The 20,786-nt window shown below is 39.2% G+C and overlaps 1 protein-coding gene across 1 annotated transcript in view; it reads left to right on the top strand.

Annotated features, from left to right (window-relative positions):
• The window catches only part of LOC138351835 (mucin-7-like), a 45,035-nt gene extending 24,883 nt beyond the window's left edge, over nucleotides 1–20,152 (top strand). The window contains exon 2 of the mRNA XM_069303848.1: nucleotides 19,974–20,152. Coding sequence (XP_069159949.1) covers nucleotides 19,974–20,152 — 179 coding nt within the window. The remainder of the gene's footprint in view (nucleotides 1–19,973) is intronic.
• Nucleotides 20,153–20,786: the final 634 nt, after the last annotated feature.

The following is a 20,786-nucleotide window of genomic DNA, read 5'->3' as shown; positions in this document are numbered from 1 at the left end:
ATTGTGATACTCACGCAGAACAGTTAATTATTCCTTGTACAAAATTCATTCAACCGACTGATTACCTGTGACAGGTGTTTATAACTCCGAGGTAAACTATTTTCCCCAATGTGTGAAGGATCTCTACGTTCTTCATCAGTGAGGGAGGCAATAGGGGTGACAGATTCTCCATACATCAGATGAGATGGACTAACAGGCTCGTGTTGGGAGTAGTCGTCAGAGAAGTAAGTCAGAGGTCGGTTATTGACTCGGGAATTAATTTCTGTGACAACGGATTGGAGTTCATGGAGATCTATTTTCTGGTAGTTCAGAGTTTTTTTCCTTAGACAGCGTTTCACTGTCCCTACCATCCTCTCGTAGAACACCCGTGTCACAGTGTTCTGGGTGGTAAAATTGCCAGTATCACTGCCATTGATTCAGGGCAGTCTGAACAACTGGGTGGTGCCAGACCTACAATAGGCATGCTTCACCAGCCACCAAGCTGGACCCGTTATCGGGTATCGTCAACTTGGGAGCAGGATCTACATACAGCAAACCTGTGGAAGGCCTGGATGAATGATTCAGCATTTATTGGGGAGTCACTTCCAGGTGGGCTCCTCGAGTGGTGGCACAAGTAAAAAGGCCTTAACAGCCTTAACAGGGACTTTATCCCTGGTTCCTGTTAGGATAATAGCTCCTGTGATGTCTACCACAGTGGTCTCAAAAGGATGAAGGTGCAGTTCTCGGTCCCTAGGATGTGGTGGAGGTCCAGGGAAAGGACACACCGAGCATCGCCCCTCAGGCAAACAGGATTTAAGAATTGCAGGATTTAAGAATTAACTTAACAGTTTGGCAACCTTAGGGAAGGAAGTATCCCACTATGTAGTGCGCAGTGGTCGTTAAAGTAAAGCACAAGCAATCTACTTGTCTAAAGATTCCGGGGGGAGGAACTGAGGTTGTTTACTTCAAGATCAACGTCTGTGTGCTGTAATCTTCCCCCGCAATGCAGAGCGTTCTGATTGTCTGGATCAATCCAGAGACTTAAGTCACTTATATGTTTTGCTGAAAAGTTTCATAGTACTCACTCTAGGTTTACACTTGTGCATGTTTGACCCAGTACTTAGGAGCACCTTGTGCTCTTAATAATCTATCTACTTGTGCTTGATACCTACTTTCTGCAAAAAATCAAACACATTTTGGGTTACTCTGAGTAGTTTATTCAGAGCAGAGCACCGAGAACAGTCAGTTACTGAAGTCAAGTGAGGCTTGGGTTCTCAGAGAGAACAGTGACATTGGTCACTATGACTTGTGACTTTTGTTCAGGCCACTACCTATCCACTTCAGTGGATAGGTAATTATTTACCTATCCACTGAAGCCCATGGAACCACATCTCGGCTTTAGTTATTTGCTTTAATGTCAGTCCTCTAGATAGATTATCAGCTGGTTTCTCTTTAGTTGGGACTATCAGAGTTTGTATCCAAATGATAAGTCTCTAATTACTTTAGAGTTGTTACTGACAGAGCATTTTGCTCCTATAGTTGCATTTCAATTGCAGTACCGCTTCATTATCTGGCCACACCACAGTTTGTTGGATGTGGATGTTTATTAATGTTTTCTGAAGATTTACTTTATACATCTTCTGAAGATTTAAGATGAAGATCAGAAGAACCGACACCATTTACAAACCTTTAATACAATATTCAGTTAATATTGCTGCGGTTTTTGTTCTAACAAATTCATTCAAAGAAACGAGATTGCGGTGGAATTTTCCTCGAGAAAAACGAGATATCACTGCCATGTCCCAATTAAATTTACCAGCTAATAATAATGTGAATCACTTAAAACACCAGTCAATGCATTAGAATTAAGGAAAAGTATTCTATATGACTGGATCTAATATAATTACTAAAAACTAAAGTCTGCCTCCCATTGTCAATAAAAGGACATTATAGGAACTGGCGAGAGAGATACGTCTTTCAAGCCGGGAAGGAGGCAAACGCCGTTAATTTTAACATCAACAAGTCTCGCTTGAAAAAATGCTTGTAGCTACACAATTATATTCCACTAAACGCAAGGTTATGTGAAGTACAAACTCCCATCATCATCACGATCTTCGTTGACAATAAGGGAAGTGTTCTTTACCCGATAACCCATTAATTAAATCTAGTCATTCCTTGCCAGTAATGCAGGTAGATTAGGGGTATACCGGTTAGGACACGCAGTGAGCCACCCAACAGGGTAAATACTAATTCAATCTTATCTAATAAATTACAATAATTTCCCCTGATATAGCCGTCATATATTGGTTACGATTATTACTGTGTTCCATACCCTTTTGACAAGTGTAATTGAAGGTGAAGAAGAATTAGCAACAATTAACTGTTACAACACATGACATGTGATTACACTAGCATCACCTAGGGGAGTATTAGTCTATTGATCATTGGGGTTCATATCTGGTTGACCAGGCCATAAACAACCATACAGATAAGCTGCATTTGTTTAATTTAGTTTACTAACCAAGGTGTCTTGACATTTGTAGTAAATGTCTACCAATCGATTAATTTCGATTGATATATCATATAATTAATGAACGCCCGAGCTTGTGTAGGAAATGATTTGTGGAAATTTAGAATCAAACCGTCCATTATTGAAATAAATACATTAACATAAGAAATAAATTAATATAAAATTCTTAATAAATAAATAAAATAAACAAATAAAGTAAGTTTTCCCAACATGATTTGTCTACATCAAACCGGACTAACCAGAATTAGCCACTTTTTCATTAAATCTAGAAATACACTAGTTCTCAGATCCATATGATTGGGTCTTCGAAACCGGGATAGTCTAGAGAGCTAGACTAATATTATATTAAAGAATCAGTAAACAATATCTCATAAACAAATACCCAGTCACAGACTGGCCACCCAGCCTAGTCTCAGTGGTTTTCACCGAGTTTAACCATGAATTGTGTGGCGTTTTTATATCTGCAGAGTGACACCGCATAAATTACCTCCAGCCAAATTGTGGCTACATCTTCGCAGAGTTTATCCACACAAAATTTGTAGTGTTTATTTTTGCGAAGTCACTAATAAAATAATTGACACTTCCAAATAACACTAGAGGCTAAGAAGAGGCTACCATAGACTAGTTGAACTAAATATTAAACAAACTAGTACAATTAATTAATTATGAAGACCATTTTATATGGTGGGATCTATACCAACACGAGTTGCGTTGTGTATCTATAATTATTTACCTAATTTATATATTTACCTATAATCATTTCACCTTTGAGTGTTAATTAGTGCTTACACCAATCAAGGATGATTTTGTGGAAGTAGCCTAAAGTATATCCAACAGTGACACTGATTACCACTCAAATCATTTGTATATATATATATATATATATATATATATATATATATATATATATATATATATATATATATATATATATATATATATATATATATATATAACTAAGTTGCATATTGTCCTGGGGACCATTCAGGCTTGTTCGCATATATATATATATATATATATATATATATATATATATATATATATATATATATATATATATATATATATATATATATATATATATATATATATATATATATATATAACTAAGTTGCATATTGTCCTGGGGACCATTCAGGCTTGTTCGCATATATATATATATATATATATATATATATATATATATATATATATATATATATATATATATATATATATATATATATATATATATATATATATATATATATATATATATATATATATATATATGTGTGTGTGTGTGTATATCACGAAAATAAACACGTGATTAAAAATGTGACAATGTCAGACCACGGAGGAAAAATGAAACAGGAATTTCCTTAAGTACTTTCGTATATTAATACATCTTCAGAAGGAGTGATTTTACAGATCGAGTGATGAGTATAAATAGGCAGGAGAGAGTGGTGAAGTGAGGTGAGGTACAATACTTGGACAACGCAGACGGCCCATTGGCCCATCAGATGCAGCCAATTGGCCTATCTGATGTAGCCCAATGGCCCATCTGATACAGCAAACATACAAGCACAATACATAGGTAATTATAGCATAAAACGGTAAATATATACAATCAATTAGTGAGACAAATGTTTTCCAATGATCCTACTTAAGTCGCCCTTTAGTTGATCTATTAGAAATGGATCTAAGTTATATAGACCACTGCTAATATTCAAATTACTTTCTTTTGTGATCTGTATCAAAGCAGATTCAATTATGTTTCTGTTATAGGTGCTTTTACAATCTGTTATTGAAGAAGCACTCTCCCAATCAATTTGGTGAGCGTTTTCTGACAAATGAACAAACAAAGCATTAGACAATTGGCCATGTCTTACAGAGTATTTATGTTGCGATATTCTACATTTTAAATCTATAGATGTTTGCCCAACATAGAACTTATTACATTCCTTACAAGGTATTTTATAAATGACGCAATTATCACTACGAGGGCTGTTCCTAACTAATAGCTTACCAACAGTGTTTTCATAGCTAAACATTACATCTATATTAAAAAGTTTCAAGGCCTTGACAATATTCTCAAACCCAGAGAAATATGGTAAACATAACACATTCTTTGGGCGAATCCTTTCACTGCAATCATTATTATTATTATATATTATAATAATACACATGAGGAACACAAATGCATATACACGTGAGGAACACAAATGCAAACAAGCCTGAATGGTCCCCAGGCATATATGCAACTGAAAACTCACATGTGCCCCAAAGAATGAGGTGATTTGATAAAATACTATGCCCAAAATTACCATCAGAGTGCCAGTGGGCTGATGGGCAAATAGCCTCGGCTACCATCAGCTTTTGTCCGGTCGTGATGATCGAGTGGATAAGGTTCCCTGTACATCAGTTGCATAGTGCTCCTGGCAGTATGGGTTAGGGTCACTTCTGGGGTGTGAGTTTTCAGTTGCATATATGCCTGGGGACCATTCAGGCTTGTTTGCATTTGTGTTATATATATATATATATATATATATATATATATATATATATATATATATATATATATATATATATATATATATATATATATATATATATATATATATATACACACGAGCGCGTTTCGTAAAACTTATTACATTTTCAAAGACTTTAGTTCACAAATACACAACTGAATAGAACTTACGCATCTCCGATTTTATATCTACATTTGAGTGAGGTGGAAGGGGTGATGTGGCATTAACACAAGACAGAACAAGATGTGGTATTAATAGGGTAATAATTTCATCAACACAAGACAGAACAAGAGTATTAATAGGGTATTAATTTCATCAACACAAGACAGAACACGAAACAATGGATATTGAATAGAAGTGTTTGTAGAAAGCCTATTGGTCCATATTTCTTGATGCTTCTATATTGGAGCGGAGTCTTGAGGTGGGTAGAATATAGTTGTGCAATAATTGGCTGTTGATTGCTGGTGTTGACTTCTTGATGTGTAGTGCCTCGCAAACGTCAAGCCGCCTGCTATCGCTGTATCTATCGATGATTTCTGTGTTGTTTACTAGGATTTCTCTGGCGATGGTTTGGTTGTGGGAAGAGATTATATGTTCCTTAATGGAGCCCTGTTGCTTATGCATCGTTAAACGCCTAGAAAGAGATGTTGTCTTGCCTATATACTGGGTTTTTTGGAGCTTACAGTCCCCAAGAGGGCATTTGAAGGCATAGACAACGTTAGTCTCTTTTAAAGCGTTCTGTTTTGTGTCTGGAGAGTTTCTCATGAGTAGGCTGGCCGTTTTTCTGGTTTTATAGTAAATCGTCAGTTGTATCCTTTGATTTTTGTCTGTAGGGATAACGTTTCTATTAACAATATCTTTTAGGACCCTTTCCTCCGTTTTATGAGCTGTGGAAAAGAAGTTCCTGTAAAATAGTCTAATAGGGGGTATGTGTTAACTGGGTAGAAAGTGTTAACTAGCAGGGAGAAGTGTTAACTGTGTGAAAGCACGGAATATTCTGAGGACTGAGGTCGTGGCGGCCCCAGACATCAAGTAGTATGGTGGGCGAGTGCAGTTGCAGCCAGACCGGCGACCAATCAGCGAGGAGCCGGCAGCAAGACGGGTAGTTTGGCGGTTTGAGTCTGAGCAGGCGTTCCTGGCTGCATACGTTTTGCGCTCTGGCAAACCTTGCTGGTGTTGTTGTCGTTGTTGGACATTTCTTCCATAGTAGTTTTATATAGATGTAACGACGTAATTTTGGAGGGAAGAGCAGGCTCAATCTCTTGAAGGAGATTATCGTCACAATATATATATATATATATATATATATATATATATATATATATATATATATATATATATATATATATATGTCGTACCTAGTAGCCACAACGCACTTCTCAGCCTTCTATGCAAGGCCCAATTTGCCTAATAAGCCAAGTTTTCATGAATTAATGGTTTTTCGTCTACCTAACCTAACGCTTTCTTCTACCTAACCTAACTTATAAAGATAGGTTAGGTTAGGTTAGGTAGGGTTGGTTAGGTACGGTCATATATATGTACGTTAATTTTAACTCCAATAAAAAAAAAATTGACCTCATACATAATGAAATGGGTAGCTTTATCATGTCATAAGAAAAAAATTAAGAGAAAATAGATTAATTCAGGAAAACTTGACATATATATATATGTCGTACCTAGTAGCCAGAATGCACTTCTCGGCCTACTATGCAAGGCCCGATTTGCCTAATAAGCCAAGTTTTCCTGAATTAATGTATTTTCTCTAATTTTTTTCTTATGAAATGATAAATCTACCCCTTTCATTATGTATGAGGTCATTTTTTTTTATTGGAGTTAAAATTAACGTAGATATATGACCGAACCTAACCAACCCTACCTAACCTAACCTAACCTATCTTTATAGGTTAGGTTAGGTTAGGTAGCCGAAAAAGTTAGGTTAGGTTAGGTAGTCGAAAACCAATTAATTCATGAAAACTTGGCTTATTAGGCAAATTGGGCCTTGCATAGTAGGCTGAGAAGTGCGTTCTGGCTACTAGGTACGACATATATATATATATATATATATATATATATATATATATATATATATATATATATATATATATATATGTCGTACCTAATAGCCAGAACGCACTTCTCAGCCTACTATTCAAGGCCCGATTTGCCTAATAAGCCAAGTTTTCATGAATTAATGTTTTTTCGTCTACCTAACCTACCTAACCTAACCTAACCTAGCTTTTTTTGGCTACCTAACCTAACCTTACCTATAAATATAGGTTAGGTTAGGTTAGGTAGGGTTGGTTAGGTTCGGTCATATATCTACGTTAATTTTAACTCCAATAAAAAAAAATTGACCTCATACATAGAGAAAAGGGTTGCTTTATCATTTCATAAGAAAAAAATTATAGTAAATATATTAATTCAGGAAAACTTGGCTTATTAGGCAAATCGGGCCTTAAATAGTAGGCTGAGAAGTGAGTTCTGGCTACTAGGTACGACATATATATATATATATATATATATATATATATATATATATATATATATATATATATATATATATATATATATATATAGATATATAGATATAAGGGCATATGCAGACATAGATATGCTGGTAATAAGAAAGGATTAGAATGCAGTTACCAACATCCCAAAAAATGTTTAAATATGCTTAGGAAAGGTGAGTGTCGATTTGGATCAATATGTAGGTTTTTCCATCCTGACATGTGCCAAACCTCACTGGAGGACAGAAAATGCTATGACCTCAGCTGCCCACAATTTCACGTGAAAGACACGGAACGCTACATAAAGAGTGGCAAGCAGGATAATGAATTTGGAGGAAACTATAAATTTTTTATACCAGACCGGCAGAGAATTCAAAAGGAGCAGCATGGAGAGTGTATGGAACTGGATGCCAGATCCACTTGCATTCCAGAATTACAGATACAATTACCCACTGAAAGGGAACTACAACTACGACAGACAACTACCCTACAACAATCAGTACTGGTCAGAACAAACTCATTATGTCCACGCATAATGGGCTTGCCGAAAAAGTCTCCCATTCAAACTATCACTAATAGAGTAACCTCATTTATCTTTGCCAACATTCAAGGACTGAAAACAAGAACAAACAACAAAGTACAGTTCATAAATGGCCTCCTCACGGAGTCAAATGCAGTATTTGGAGCTTTCACAGAAACCCATGCAGGGGAATTGTTGGACAGTGAGATCTGGATTCCAGGATATAACCTATACAGGTGTGATAGGAAAATTAGGTCACATGGAGGAGTGGGTCTGTATATTAGGGAAGACCTTGTATGCTCGGAGCTCCTAAACGTTACAAATGAGGTGGTAGAGGTACTGGGATTAAAAATAGAGAAAATAAATTTAGTGATTATTCTAATATACAAACCGCCAGATGCAACGGCTGAGGAATTCACAGAACAGATAAGCAAAATAGAGAATAGCCTTGATAATTTGGAGAACCCGATACCTGATATTCTCTTCCTAGGTGACTTCAACTTGCCTAGTCTCAGGTGGAAAATAGCAAACAATAATATTATACCAGGAAATCTATCAGGACCTAACCAACCACAGATTAGAGAACTACTTAGATTCTGTGACAAATTTTCACTCAATCAGCAGATATCGGAGCCAACGAGAAATTAAAATATTCTAGGTCTGGTCTTTACGAGCAATGAAGACATTATCAGAGACATTACGATATCAGATACCACATACTCAGATCACAAACTCATTGAAGCGCAAACGACCATCAATACTCAGAATAGACCTAAAACGTTGATAAAGCGAGAGGGGCTATTCAGTAAATTCAATTTTAATAATAAAATGATAGACTGGGAGATAATAAACAGGGAACTAACAAACATTCCATGGGGAACTGTTCTAAGTAATACAAGTCCTACAGAAGGAATAGAAAAACTGACTTCAGAAGCGTATCAAGTCTGTTTGAAACATGTTCCTTTGAGGAAAGCCAGAAAGAGATCTAACGTAGAAAGAGAACGCAGACGACACTATAAACGCTGGAAAAAAATAACGGAACTGCTTATGCAGACACGAATTTCCCGTCAAAGAAGGAATAATTTAAATAGGGAGATTGAAGAAATCGAGCGGAAATTGAAACACTCATATGAAACTGAAGAAAGGCAGTTAGAACAGAAAGCAATTCAGGAAATAAAGAAAAATCCAAAATATTTCTTCTCATATGCGACATCAAAAGCAAAAACCACTGCCAGTATTGGACCTATTCGTACAAGTGAAGGTTCATACACGGAGGATGACAAAGAAATTAGTGAAATCCTAAAAAAGCAGTATGAGGACATGTTTAGCACTCCAATAAACAACATGAAGGTGGAAGATCCAGACAATTTCTTTATGCGGGATATTCAAACCCCTGTAAATATAACTGATATAAACACGAGTGCACTAAATTTTGAAAAAGAAATTGAAAACATGCCCATGCACTCGGCACCAGGTGCAGACTCATGGAATTCAATATTTATAAAGAAATGCAAAATGCTGGTAGCACAGGCACTCAGTATAGTGTGGAGGAAGAGCTTGGACACGGGGGAGATACAAGATGCACTTAAAGTAGCAGACATAGCCCCTACACAAGGGCGGGAGCAAAGCATTGGCAAAAACATCGCACATTATAAAGGTATTTGAGAGAGTGATTAGGAGTCAGGTCACCAATTTCATGGAGACCAATGACCTTCACAACCCAGGCCAACATGGATTTCGAGCGGGAAGATCGTGCCTCTCACAGCTACTTGAGCATTACGACAAAGTCACTGAGGCATTAGAAGAAAAACAGAATGCTGATGTGATATACACGGACTTCGCAATGGCTTTCGATAAATGTGACCATGGCGTGATAGCACACAAAATGAAGTCAATGGGAATAACCGGTAAAGTAGGACGCTGGATACTCAGTTTTCTGTCAAACAGGACTCAGCGAGTAACGGTCAACCATATAAAATCTAGTCCAAGTGCAGTTAAAAGCTCTGTACCTCAGGGTACAGTCCTTGCACCGCTGCTTTTCCTTATTCTCATATCAGATATAGACAAAAATACAAGTCACAGCTTCGTATCATCCTTTGCAGATGACACAAAAATCAGTATGAAAATTACATCGGCTGAGGACATTGAAAAACTTCAAGCTGATATTAATAAAGTTTTCGACTGGGCATCAGAAAATAACATGATGATTAACAGTGATAAATTCCAGGTACTCAGGTTCGGTAAAAATGAGGACCTTAAACATAATACAGAGTACAAAACACAATCAAATGTACCCATAGTAGGAAAACAGCATGTAAAGGATTTGGGAATAATAATGTCTGACGACCTAACGTTTAAGGAGCATAACCAAGCAAATATTGCGACAGCCAGAAAAATGATAGGATGGATTATGAGAACTTTCAAATCCAGGGATCCCATCACAATGGTTGTACTCTTCAAGTCACTTGTGTTGGACCGTCTTGAGTACTGCTCAGTACTCATTTCCCCCTTCAGAGCAGGAGAGATTGCTGAAATAGAGGGAATACAGAGAACATATACGCCACGCATAGACGCAATAAAGCACCTAAATTATTGGGATCGTCTCAAAGCCCTCCAAATGTACTCACTAGAAGGAAGACGAGAGAGATATCAAATAATATACACCTGGAAGATACTGGAGGTCCAAGTACTAAATCTACACAGTAAAATAACAACGTACTGGAGTGAACGATATGGAAGAAAATGAAGAATAGAACCAGTAAAGAGCAGAGGTGCCATAGGCACAATCAGAGAACAATGTATAAACATCAGAGGTCCGCGGTTGTTCAACGTCCTCCCAGCAAGCATAAGAAATATTGCCGGAACAACCGTGGACATTTTCAAGAGGAAACTAGATTTATTCCTCCAAGGAGTGCCGGACCAACCGGGCTGTGGTGGGTATGTGGGCCTGCGGGCCGCTCCAAGCAACAGCCTAGTGGACCAAACTCTCACAAGTCAATCCTGGCCTCGGGCCGGGCTTGGGGAGTAGAAGAACTCCCAGAACCCAATCAACCAGGTATATATATATATATTATATATATATATATATATATATATATTTTTTTTTTTTTTTTTTTTTTTTTTTTTTTTTTTTTTTTTTTTTTTTGAAAAATAGAGTACCACCTCTGGCTGGAAGAAGGGGGACCCATAGCCTCGGAGGAAACCACACATAACGCATTGGAGGGAATGTGAGTCTCCTCCAATACAGTTTCTGTGTGCTTTTCTCCTACCACCCCCTTCCTTTTTTTTTTCCTTTATTGTGTATTTGAAGGTTATATATATATATATATATATATATATATATATATATATATATATATATATATATATATATATATATATATATATATATATATATATATATATATATATATATATATGCACAAACTACCCTATTCCAGTAGCTGAAGTTTATAACTTTTTAGACACTCAACCCACCAGGGGACTCGAGCACTGACCAACAAGGTGGCAGTTGCATGCTGTATCCACAACACCATACTTCAAAGCCATTAGAGAGGTAGGAATTCTGGGGTATTTAACCAACCAGAACTCCAATCCTCTCCCAGGCAATGAGATAGTGTGGGACCTCTGATGCTCTTTCATTGGTTCCTGTTATATGGGAAAACTCAGTGCCAAATGCTTAATGCACAGAATACCCTATTCCAGTAGCTGAAGTTTATAACTTTTTAGACACTCAACCCACCAGGGTACTCGAACACTGGCCAACAAGGTGGCAGTTGCATGCTGTATCCACTACACCATACTTCAAAGCCATTAGAGAGGTAGTTATTCTGGGGTATTTAACCAACCAGAACTCCAATCCTCTCCCAGGCAATGAGATAGTGTGGGACCTCTGATGCTCTTTCATCGGTTCCTGTTATATGGGAAAACTCAGTGCCAAATGCTTAATGATCTAGTCATATCTGACGTAGTTAACTATAAAGGCAAAATTCAGGCCAGATTAAATTACTATAATAAGATGCTTGCAACAGAAAATGTTCCTGTTGGATTAGAACATCCTTACAGTATACCCATACTACAGCAAGCAACAAGCTCATCAGATGAAATAAATGAGCTACCTCAAGATGAGGATATTCCTCTAATCAAGTCTGACCTTTACAAAGGATCAATAAAGTTAAACATTCATTTTCTACAGTCTCCTCTAATACAATTTCACCCAATGACTCATTAACAGGATCTTAACAGTTTTCAGATATTATATCCATATATTCCATGGATTTTGAGAATTCGATCCATGAGGCTACTGAATTGACAAGCTTCCCAGAAGAATCTGGAGAAATAAGTGAAGCTGAAACAGGGGATGAAGATGCAGTTGAAGCTGAAATTAAAGCTGAAGCTGAACTGAAAGCTGAAGTTGTATTAAAAGCTGCAGCTGAAATTGAAACTGAGGCTAGGCAAGAAGCCTTAAACCAAGTTAGTGATAGTCTTAATCACTCAAACCAGTCTCCTATTCTAAGGTTATCTTAAAGTGATTTCGGGGCTTGACGTCCCTGCGGCCCGGTCCTAGACGACGCCTCCTTTTTGATACACATCCACAGGAAGCAGCCCGTAGCAGCTGTGCAACTCCCAGGTACCTATTTACTGCTAGGTAACACGGGCATCAGAGTGAAAGAAACTTTTTGCCCATTTGTATCCGCCTCCACTGGGGATCGAAACCGGAACCTCAGGACTACGAATCCGAAGCACTGTCCACTCAGCTGTCAGGCACCTCCAGAGGTAATGCCGAATGTGTTAGCATCAATCAAGCTATCCAGCTCTCTAGAGAAAATGCTGAGAATGAGAAAGGTATCATAAATCTCGTACATCAACTATTGGACTTATCTCAATCAGTCTCAATCAATCAGTTGACTCCTTGCAAACATTTATTTTAAAACTCGAGTCACTGTTAAAATCTTTCAGCATTGAAATGGATCAACCCGCTGCTGAGTGGATGACTAAAATTGTCATCCAAAGAAAATTGTCTAGCGAAGTGCTAAATGAATTATATTCATATCAGAATAATACCGTCCTGACAATGCAAGATATGTTAACAGGTTTGCGTATTATAGTAAATAATAAACAAGCAAACTAGGCACTTAATCGACTTAAGAATGGTCCAGGACGGATCGGAAAGTCGTCGTCTCTTCATTTTCTAGTGTGTGGATTGGTCAACATACTTCAGCCACGTTATTGTGACTCATCGCACTTAATGCCACCCCTGAATCAACAGAAATTGTACCCACATTAAATTCCTTAACTGAAACTCCTAAAGTGGCCCAGTCGTTAGGTAATAAGGGTATTAATAATCAATGTAATACTAACAGGTCAAACACTGATTTATCAGTGAGACCTAAGAGTACTATAAATAATCCCAAGAGCCCAATAAGTGCACCCAAGAACCCAATAACTACTCCCAAGAGTACAACAAGAACTCACAAAAAATAAACTAATAAATACATACAAACAACAAAGCCTTCATAACCTGTAAACAATGTTTCCCCTAAACCGGTGAACCTTAAGCATGCTGTAGGCTGGGGGTTGTGTTTGTTTTGCCATCAAAAACATTCTTTATATAAATGTATAAATTATCCTAGTAGAGACATCCGAGTCAGATGACTCAAACAGTTACACAATGTACCAGGTGTCTCAAACACATAATACTAAAAGCTGTGGGACCCCACTGAAGACATGCAATAGGTGCAGAAGGGGACAGCATCATGCTGCACTGTGCAAATGTATGAAATCAAATTATACAAATCACAAGGTAAGAGATAGAAATCTCACACAAGTTCACTGTTGCAAGGTGTGAGAAGTTTACATCATACAATAACCAGCATCTCAAGTAAATGCAATATTGTTCACTGCCCAATTCCAAGTCAAGAAAAAAGGGACCATGACCACCATTCGTGGCCTATTCGACTAGGGACCCAGAAAACTTTCATTACTCAGAAAGCGGCAGAGGCACTTAAATTAAAACCAATCACACAGGTGAAATTAAACTTGTCAGGGTTCATGATAAGTAGAGGATCCCGAGAATATACAGTAGTACAATCGCTCATACGCCTAGGTGGTTATGTCAGGTGTTATGATCCCAGGTAGCTGAAAAACGAGTCATCCCCTGAGAGTTATTCTGCCAGGCCTGACCTAACTAAGAGGTCAAAGAAATATAGACCTGGAAATACATATATTAAACACTTGATTAAATTTGACGACTAGATTAAAAGTATGGGCAATGAATAAGAATATGCATAAATGACTTGACATGAGATGTGGAGAATTTGTGTGAGGCTCGCTTCAGAGGGGTTTGACCTTACTTGAGCTGCAGAAATCGTGAGGGGGGGGGGTTGTGCTCCGTTTGAGCCCCTGGTGAAGAAGAACCCCTGAGTGATATACATTCAAGAAGAAGGAAGTGGACAGACGTCTCGCTTGTGGAATAAGTCTGTGAACGTGTCCGCTCAAGTCATGGACTGCAGGGAGAGTGTGGAACAGTCTTTAAAGCAGTTTTGTGGGCAGCTTAGAGCGCCCTGGTGGTGACCGCTCAGTCAGTGGACGCCACGAGCAGACCAAATTCTGTGGTAAGCCATTTTAAACCAGTTCACAGTGATTGCCTGTGGTGGTCGTGTGCCCAGCGACCGTAGCAAATGTCTATTGATATATTAGGAATATTTTATTAAGGCAGAAAGCCTAAATAAGAGAATAGAGATGAGGGAACCAGCTGAGGAGAGGAGCAGCACATCCTCTCCCGCCGAAAGCTTGGAGGTAACTGACTGGGCCCGGTGGCAGCCACTGGCAGACAGTCTCAGGTGGCCACCACGGGAGGGTGGAGAATGGACTCGTCCAGGCATGGGGGAGTCTCCTTATGACAGGTGGGAACCATAGGGATGTCGAGTGGAGACATTTATTGTGCAGTTTATTTTAGTTATATGTTTGTAGAGGAAGATATTTATGGCGTGTCAATGGGTTGCGGTCAGAGGAGAAGTCTGTAGATGGAACTCCAAGAAATACTGAGCTCAGTGGAAGAGCAATCCCATAGTGAGGAATTAGACCTCAAGCTGTGAGAGGAGAAGCAGTGGAGTGGAGTTACACGGGCTTCTGTGATATCAGTGGTGAAGCATCATTGCTGTTCAGGGAAAACTTCATGGTGCAGCAGCCTGGAAGAGCTGTAGAAGAGCATGGTAGATAATTGTGTAGGAAACTGGAGGCATTCATGGTAGTGGACCTCTAGATGTAGAGAGGAGGTTCTTAATGTCCACTGATAGAGGGTTAGTAGTCTTTAAGTGTCATTAGTGTTACGAACCCTTCGTAACCGGGTTCTTCATAATCTCTATGATCCTACTCAAGTTCAGAGAAACCTAATCTTGGTGGGAATATAGTGTAATGTTTAAAGGTAAAAGTAAAATAGCATTATTATTTTCCCATCACCATTATAATATTTACATGTCTATGCGATGTCAACCGGATTGGCGTTGCTAGCCTGCTTCACAGATGACGACCACAAGGTGCCTCTGATGAGGTCTTCATTGCGCACCCGTTGATACGCTCAAGCAACAAAGTCGGCAACGCCTGACCAGCCCCACTGGCTGTTATCTTCCAGAAATGTAGTCTACAGCGCTCTACCGAAGCGTTCATCTAATCTTACTGGCTAGCACCTCCATGAGTGAAATCTATAGTGCTCAACCACAGTGCTCGACCTGCCCACTTGGCCAGCCTTTCCAGGAGTAAAGTCCACAGCGCTCGACCAGCCCACTTGCCTAGTCCTTCCAGGAGTAAAGTCCACAACGCTCGTCCAGCCCAACTGGCTAGCACCTTCAGGTCAACCTACGTCTTCCACTGTCCCGGCTTCACTCACTTCCCTAGCCTGCCTCTGGTTACTCGTCACCATTCAGCCGAGCAGACTAAAAGATGGGAAACTCCATTTAACGGGAGGGTTAACTGCTGTAGTTCGGGGCCAGGATTGTAGATGGCGCCAAGGTCCGTGACAATTAGCATGCATGATGCAGTGGAAGGTGAGCGATTGGACGTTTGATTCAAGGAATATATATATTGATGTTTATGTTGTTGCAGCCTTAGGCTGGATTCCTTGTGTATATTTATATATATTCTAGGCCTGATAGTGCCATATTATATTACAAGATTTAACCCACTAGGTGAGGTTGGTAGCATAAGTAGCGAGCCAGGAGTTGGGCTACCACTTGATATAAGCAGCTGATAGAGTCCTGATGGGATTAAATACAACCTGACTATAATAGCATAGAGTGTTGGAGTCATATTATTATTCTTGTATGTATGTTCTACATGTTCACTGTCTAAGTAAATGTATATAGTTTCCCAGTGTTTGCCCATGTCCTAGTGAGGCTTCCCTGAAAGTAGGAGAGAAAGAGAGAGAAAGAACCACAGCTGTGGAAAGGGTTGTACAGAGTTATAATTCAAAGAAAGGGGGAATGAGGAGGTCATACCAACCAAGGAGAGAATGGGGAGTCACAGTGGCTCGAATTGGATGTGTACACGTGATAATGAGGCCAGTGTTGGAGCCGCACCCCCCTAAATGTGTGACACAGAGCCCCTCTTCAAGAGCAGGAAGCATACAAGGTCATCTCCTGACCAAAGTACAAGCACTCTACGGGTTTTGGTTGGTTATACGGAAGGGACGTACGCACCCTACCTACAACACACATAATAATATTTGGGGGCCTGTGTCCGGGAGAGTGAACTGACACACCCACACCCTGTCCGGGAGTGGATTGGTACACCCTTTGTGGAAATAAGTAGACTTTGTGCCCGCAGGTGTATATTCTCTCTCTTGGGAAGACTCACAGGACACGATGGATAAGGTGCAAGCGTTTGTAGAGTTAGGCAAGCCTGAGGACTTCGAAGGTTGCACCAGGGAACAGTTGAAACAGATAGCGGAAAGATTTGTCATCAGGGTGAAGGCATCTAAAGTAGCTGGGGTGAAGGATGAGATCCTGAGGCAGCTGAGAGCCAAGAATGAAGCGGCAGAACAGGGAGCCAAGAAAGGAGCTGAAAGTGGAAAGAAGGATGATGGGCAGGATGAAGTGAGATCCCAGGGATCAAGTAAGAGTAGCTGCAGATAGCCACTACTTCATCCCAGTAGCAGGAGTAGCCGGAAAGATTGCAGTTAGAGCTCCAGTTGCAGCGTGAGGAGAGACAGTTCTAACTGGAAAGGTTGAAGTTGGAACTGCAGATGAAAAATGAACAAGAGAAAGAAAAAGAGAAAACCAGACTGCAGGTGGAAAAGAGGAAACCAGATTGGAGGTAGAAAAAGAGAAAGCCAGACTAGAGGTGGAGAAGAAAGAGAGGACCAAACAAGTGCAGATACAAGCAAATAGAACCTTGGCTGAACAAAAGATTGAACACGGGTTGCCAGAGAGCATCACCCAGGTATCACACCCACCAGATAATAGGGTTAGGGAAAAGGATATTCCCCTGTTTGTGCCCGAAGAGGCAGAGAGATTCTTCAAGCATTTCGAAAAAGTAGCCAATATCAAGGAGTGGCCACAGGAGGAATGGGCCCAACTGGTTCAGTTGAGATTGACCGGCGCAGCCACTCGTTATTCAACAGCATTGTCATAATCTTATTGTTAACGACCTGATGATCCACTAGTTTAGTAACAATATCATTCTCGGTCATGACGAACAAACCTCAGCAATAAACATGTCTTTTTCAAGAATTCGAACGCAACTTCATCGAGTCCCAGACCTAGTTGAATTTATAAGATTAACGAGAGAGTTATTAGCCAATTTACGAACTCAGCACCAAAACCATCTTTCGTAATCATGAAATGAATGTGAATATAGTCAGAGCCAAAGTAACTGTTGCAGCAATGAATACAAATGTGGAAAATCGAGGGCCATCCTAGGATCGCCCATATCCTACCCTGCGAGGGGCCCAGGTAATAAGCTATGGTTTGCCAGGAGCCATTGACCCATCCTAACCACTGATGGATTTCCCCTTGTGCCAGATGTACTTAAAAAAAATTACCATATTTATAAAATTTAAAAGATTGCCTTCGTGTGGTAACAAATAAAATAATTAAAGCTCTGATCTCCTAAGGCTAATAAGGGTGGGTTACACTTGACGGATTCCTCACAGTGTGTACAATATTATTTACCAGAGTGTGAGACATAAATCCGTCCTGGCAAGATCAGTGGCCGACGAAAGCAATCGTCAGTAACTTATCAAAAGAGAGCTTACCGAGTAAGATGTGAACCTGACCATTGGTTACTTAGTAATTTTATGGTAATAATACATTTGCTTGGTGCTGGATTTATGGCCTGTTTTTCCTTAGGAATGGTTTTTATGGTAACAACAGTAGCTTATTTACCAACCAGCAAGTATTCTGTAGTCCACAAAATAGTCCAGCATTAAAGTTCATTGCCAGAGTAGTTATCATTATATGCCCTTTCTTTTGTGAGCGGTGTTTATAGTGAAAAACTGTGTACACCATTAATGTTGAGTTTTAAAACGAAAAAAAAATTATGTTGCAAAGGCTGCAAGTAGGTTTTATAGTGTAAAATAGAATCTAAATGAATAAAAATGTAAATGTTTGTTTGTTCAAAATTGCCAATCTCCGAAAGATCTTCACCGATTGCTTTGAAAATTTTACACAACGTTCCATTCGCATATGTGCGTGTTTTGATATACCTACTATATAGATGTTATTCAGTGACAGGTAAAAACATGTTTCTTTAATGTGCTTTTCATGTGTGGGAAATCTCTGAAACATCTTTATCGATTGCTTTCGAATTTTGACATAACGTTGCATTCAAATACCTGCATGTTTTTATATACCTACTATATACATACCACACATGTGACAGGTCAAAATATGATTTTTTTTTAAACACCGCCATCTGTTGCACATAAAAGAAACACTCCCTGTAATCTCTTAAAGCTCTTCGTCGATTGCTTTGAAATTTTGACACAACGTTACATTCGAATATACGTGTGTTTTTATATACCTACTATATAGATGCCACACCTGTGACAGGTAAAAACAATTTTTTTTGGCAAAAAAACAATGCCATCTTTTGCACGTAAAAGCAACACATGCTATTCTATATATGTTACGATTCCATTTCAATGTTTCTGATGGCATTGATAAATGAACTTTTTATAGATTTTGATTTATTTTCATTTTGTTTTAATTATTTTGTGTAACTCTGCATTGGAATTGAGCGGTGTTGTTTACCATACCGTTCATTTCGTGTGTATAGTTTTTTTTTATTTTTAGTTTTTTTTTTTATTTGGAATTTTTTAACTGTTCATATTTTTCAGTGATGGGAACATCACACCATTTGCTGTTGTCATTTTTCTGATGGGAACATCAGATCATTTTGCAACACATCGGTCGATGGAGTGAAGAATGGTGGGGAGGACTAGGGGACAATATTGGGGATGGTGGGGAGGATGAGGGGACAATGGTAGGGAGAACAAGGGTAGAGAGGAGTGGGGAATGGTGAGGAGGACAAAGGGACAGGGGAGTGGGGGATTGGAGAGGGTGAGGAGGACGAGAGGACGGGGATGGGGGAATTTTGGGGAGGACGAGGGGACGGAGGAGCGGGGGATAGTGGAGAGGACGAGGGGAATGGGGAGTGGGGAATGGCGGGAAGGACGAGGGGACAGGGGAGTGGAGGATGGTGGGGAGGGAAAGGAAACATGGGAGGGGTGAATGGTTGGGAGGATGAGGGGGGCGGGGGAATGGGAAATGGTTAGGAGGACGAGGGGATGGGGGAGGGAGGAATGGTGGGTAGGACTGACAGACAGGGAATGATTGATGTGGCTCAGCAACGTGCATGCTTGCTGAACCACAACAACGCATTGCTGGGTAAAGCTTGTGTATCAATAATTTTGTTTCTCTCCATAGGTGCATGCGCTGAGGATGAATTCAGCTGCTTGGATGGTTCTAGATGCATACCCATGACGTGGCAATGTAATGGCGGCCGTGACTGCGATGATAACTCCGACGAACTTTCTTGTGGTAAGTCGGGATGTGTGTTGCACTCGAAAGACTTCACTCAAATAACAACATTTATTAATACCTAATATTTCATAAATAATACTTCTAAATGTTCTTGGCTTGAAATAGGAGCGGCCAGTACGCTCATTCACAGATCCATAGGTAACTTGACAAATGATTTGTTATTGTTACAATAAAGGAAATGTTAAGTTTACTTCTTAATTTGATAAATCAAACAAAAGATAATAATATCTTTGTCATATATTCTATGTTGTTTTCCTCTATTCTACTTGCCAGTTTTAGTTGAGCCAATAATTTTGAATACTGTAAATGGGATTAGTGGGATTAAAATTTGCCACATCTCCAACTATTATCCATGATGCCATAAAGAGAAATATTTTATTATAAAGAAAGCAGAATAGAATTCATCAGATTGTATATTGCTTCAGAAAGCAGGCGACGTGACAGCATCATGCTGCACTGTGTAATTTTATTAAATCAAATTATTGTAACACGGATAGGTATTGGCTCTACTTTGTCCTTTACCTAGCCCGTGCATATGTGTACTTAAACTTAATTCCAAGGGACCCCAAAGCTAACTCTCAGCCAAGTCCCACGCCACGTGCTCTTAGCCGCTTGATCGGCTAAGATTCTACAACCATCTGACGTCGTACTAGGTTTCTAGCAAACTCAAGGATCTCTTTACGCCGCCACCACCAG

Source organism: Procambarus clarkii, chromosome 51 (assembly GCF_040958095.1).
Source record: "Procambarus clarkii isolate CNS0578487 chromosome 51, FALCON_Pclarkii_2.0, whole genome shotgun sequence".
NCBI lineage: Eukaryota > Metazoa > Arthropoda > Malacostraca > Decapoda > Cambaridae > Procambarus > Procambarus clarkii.
Note: the sequence above shows the minus strand (reverse complement) of the source record. Positions and strands in the feature narration are given on the sequence as shown.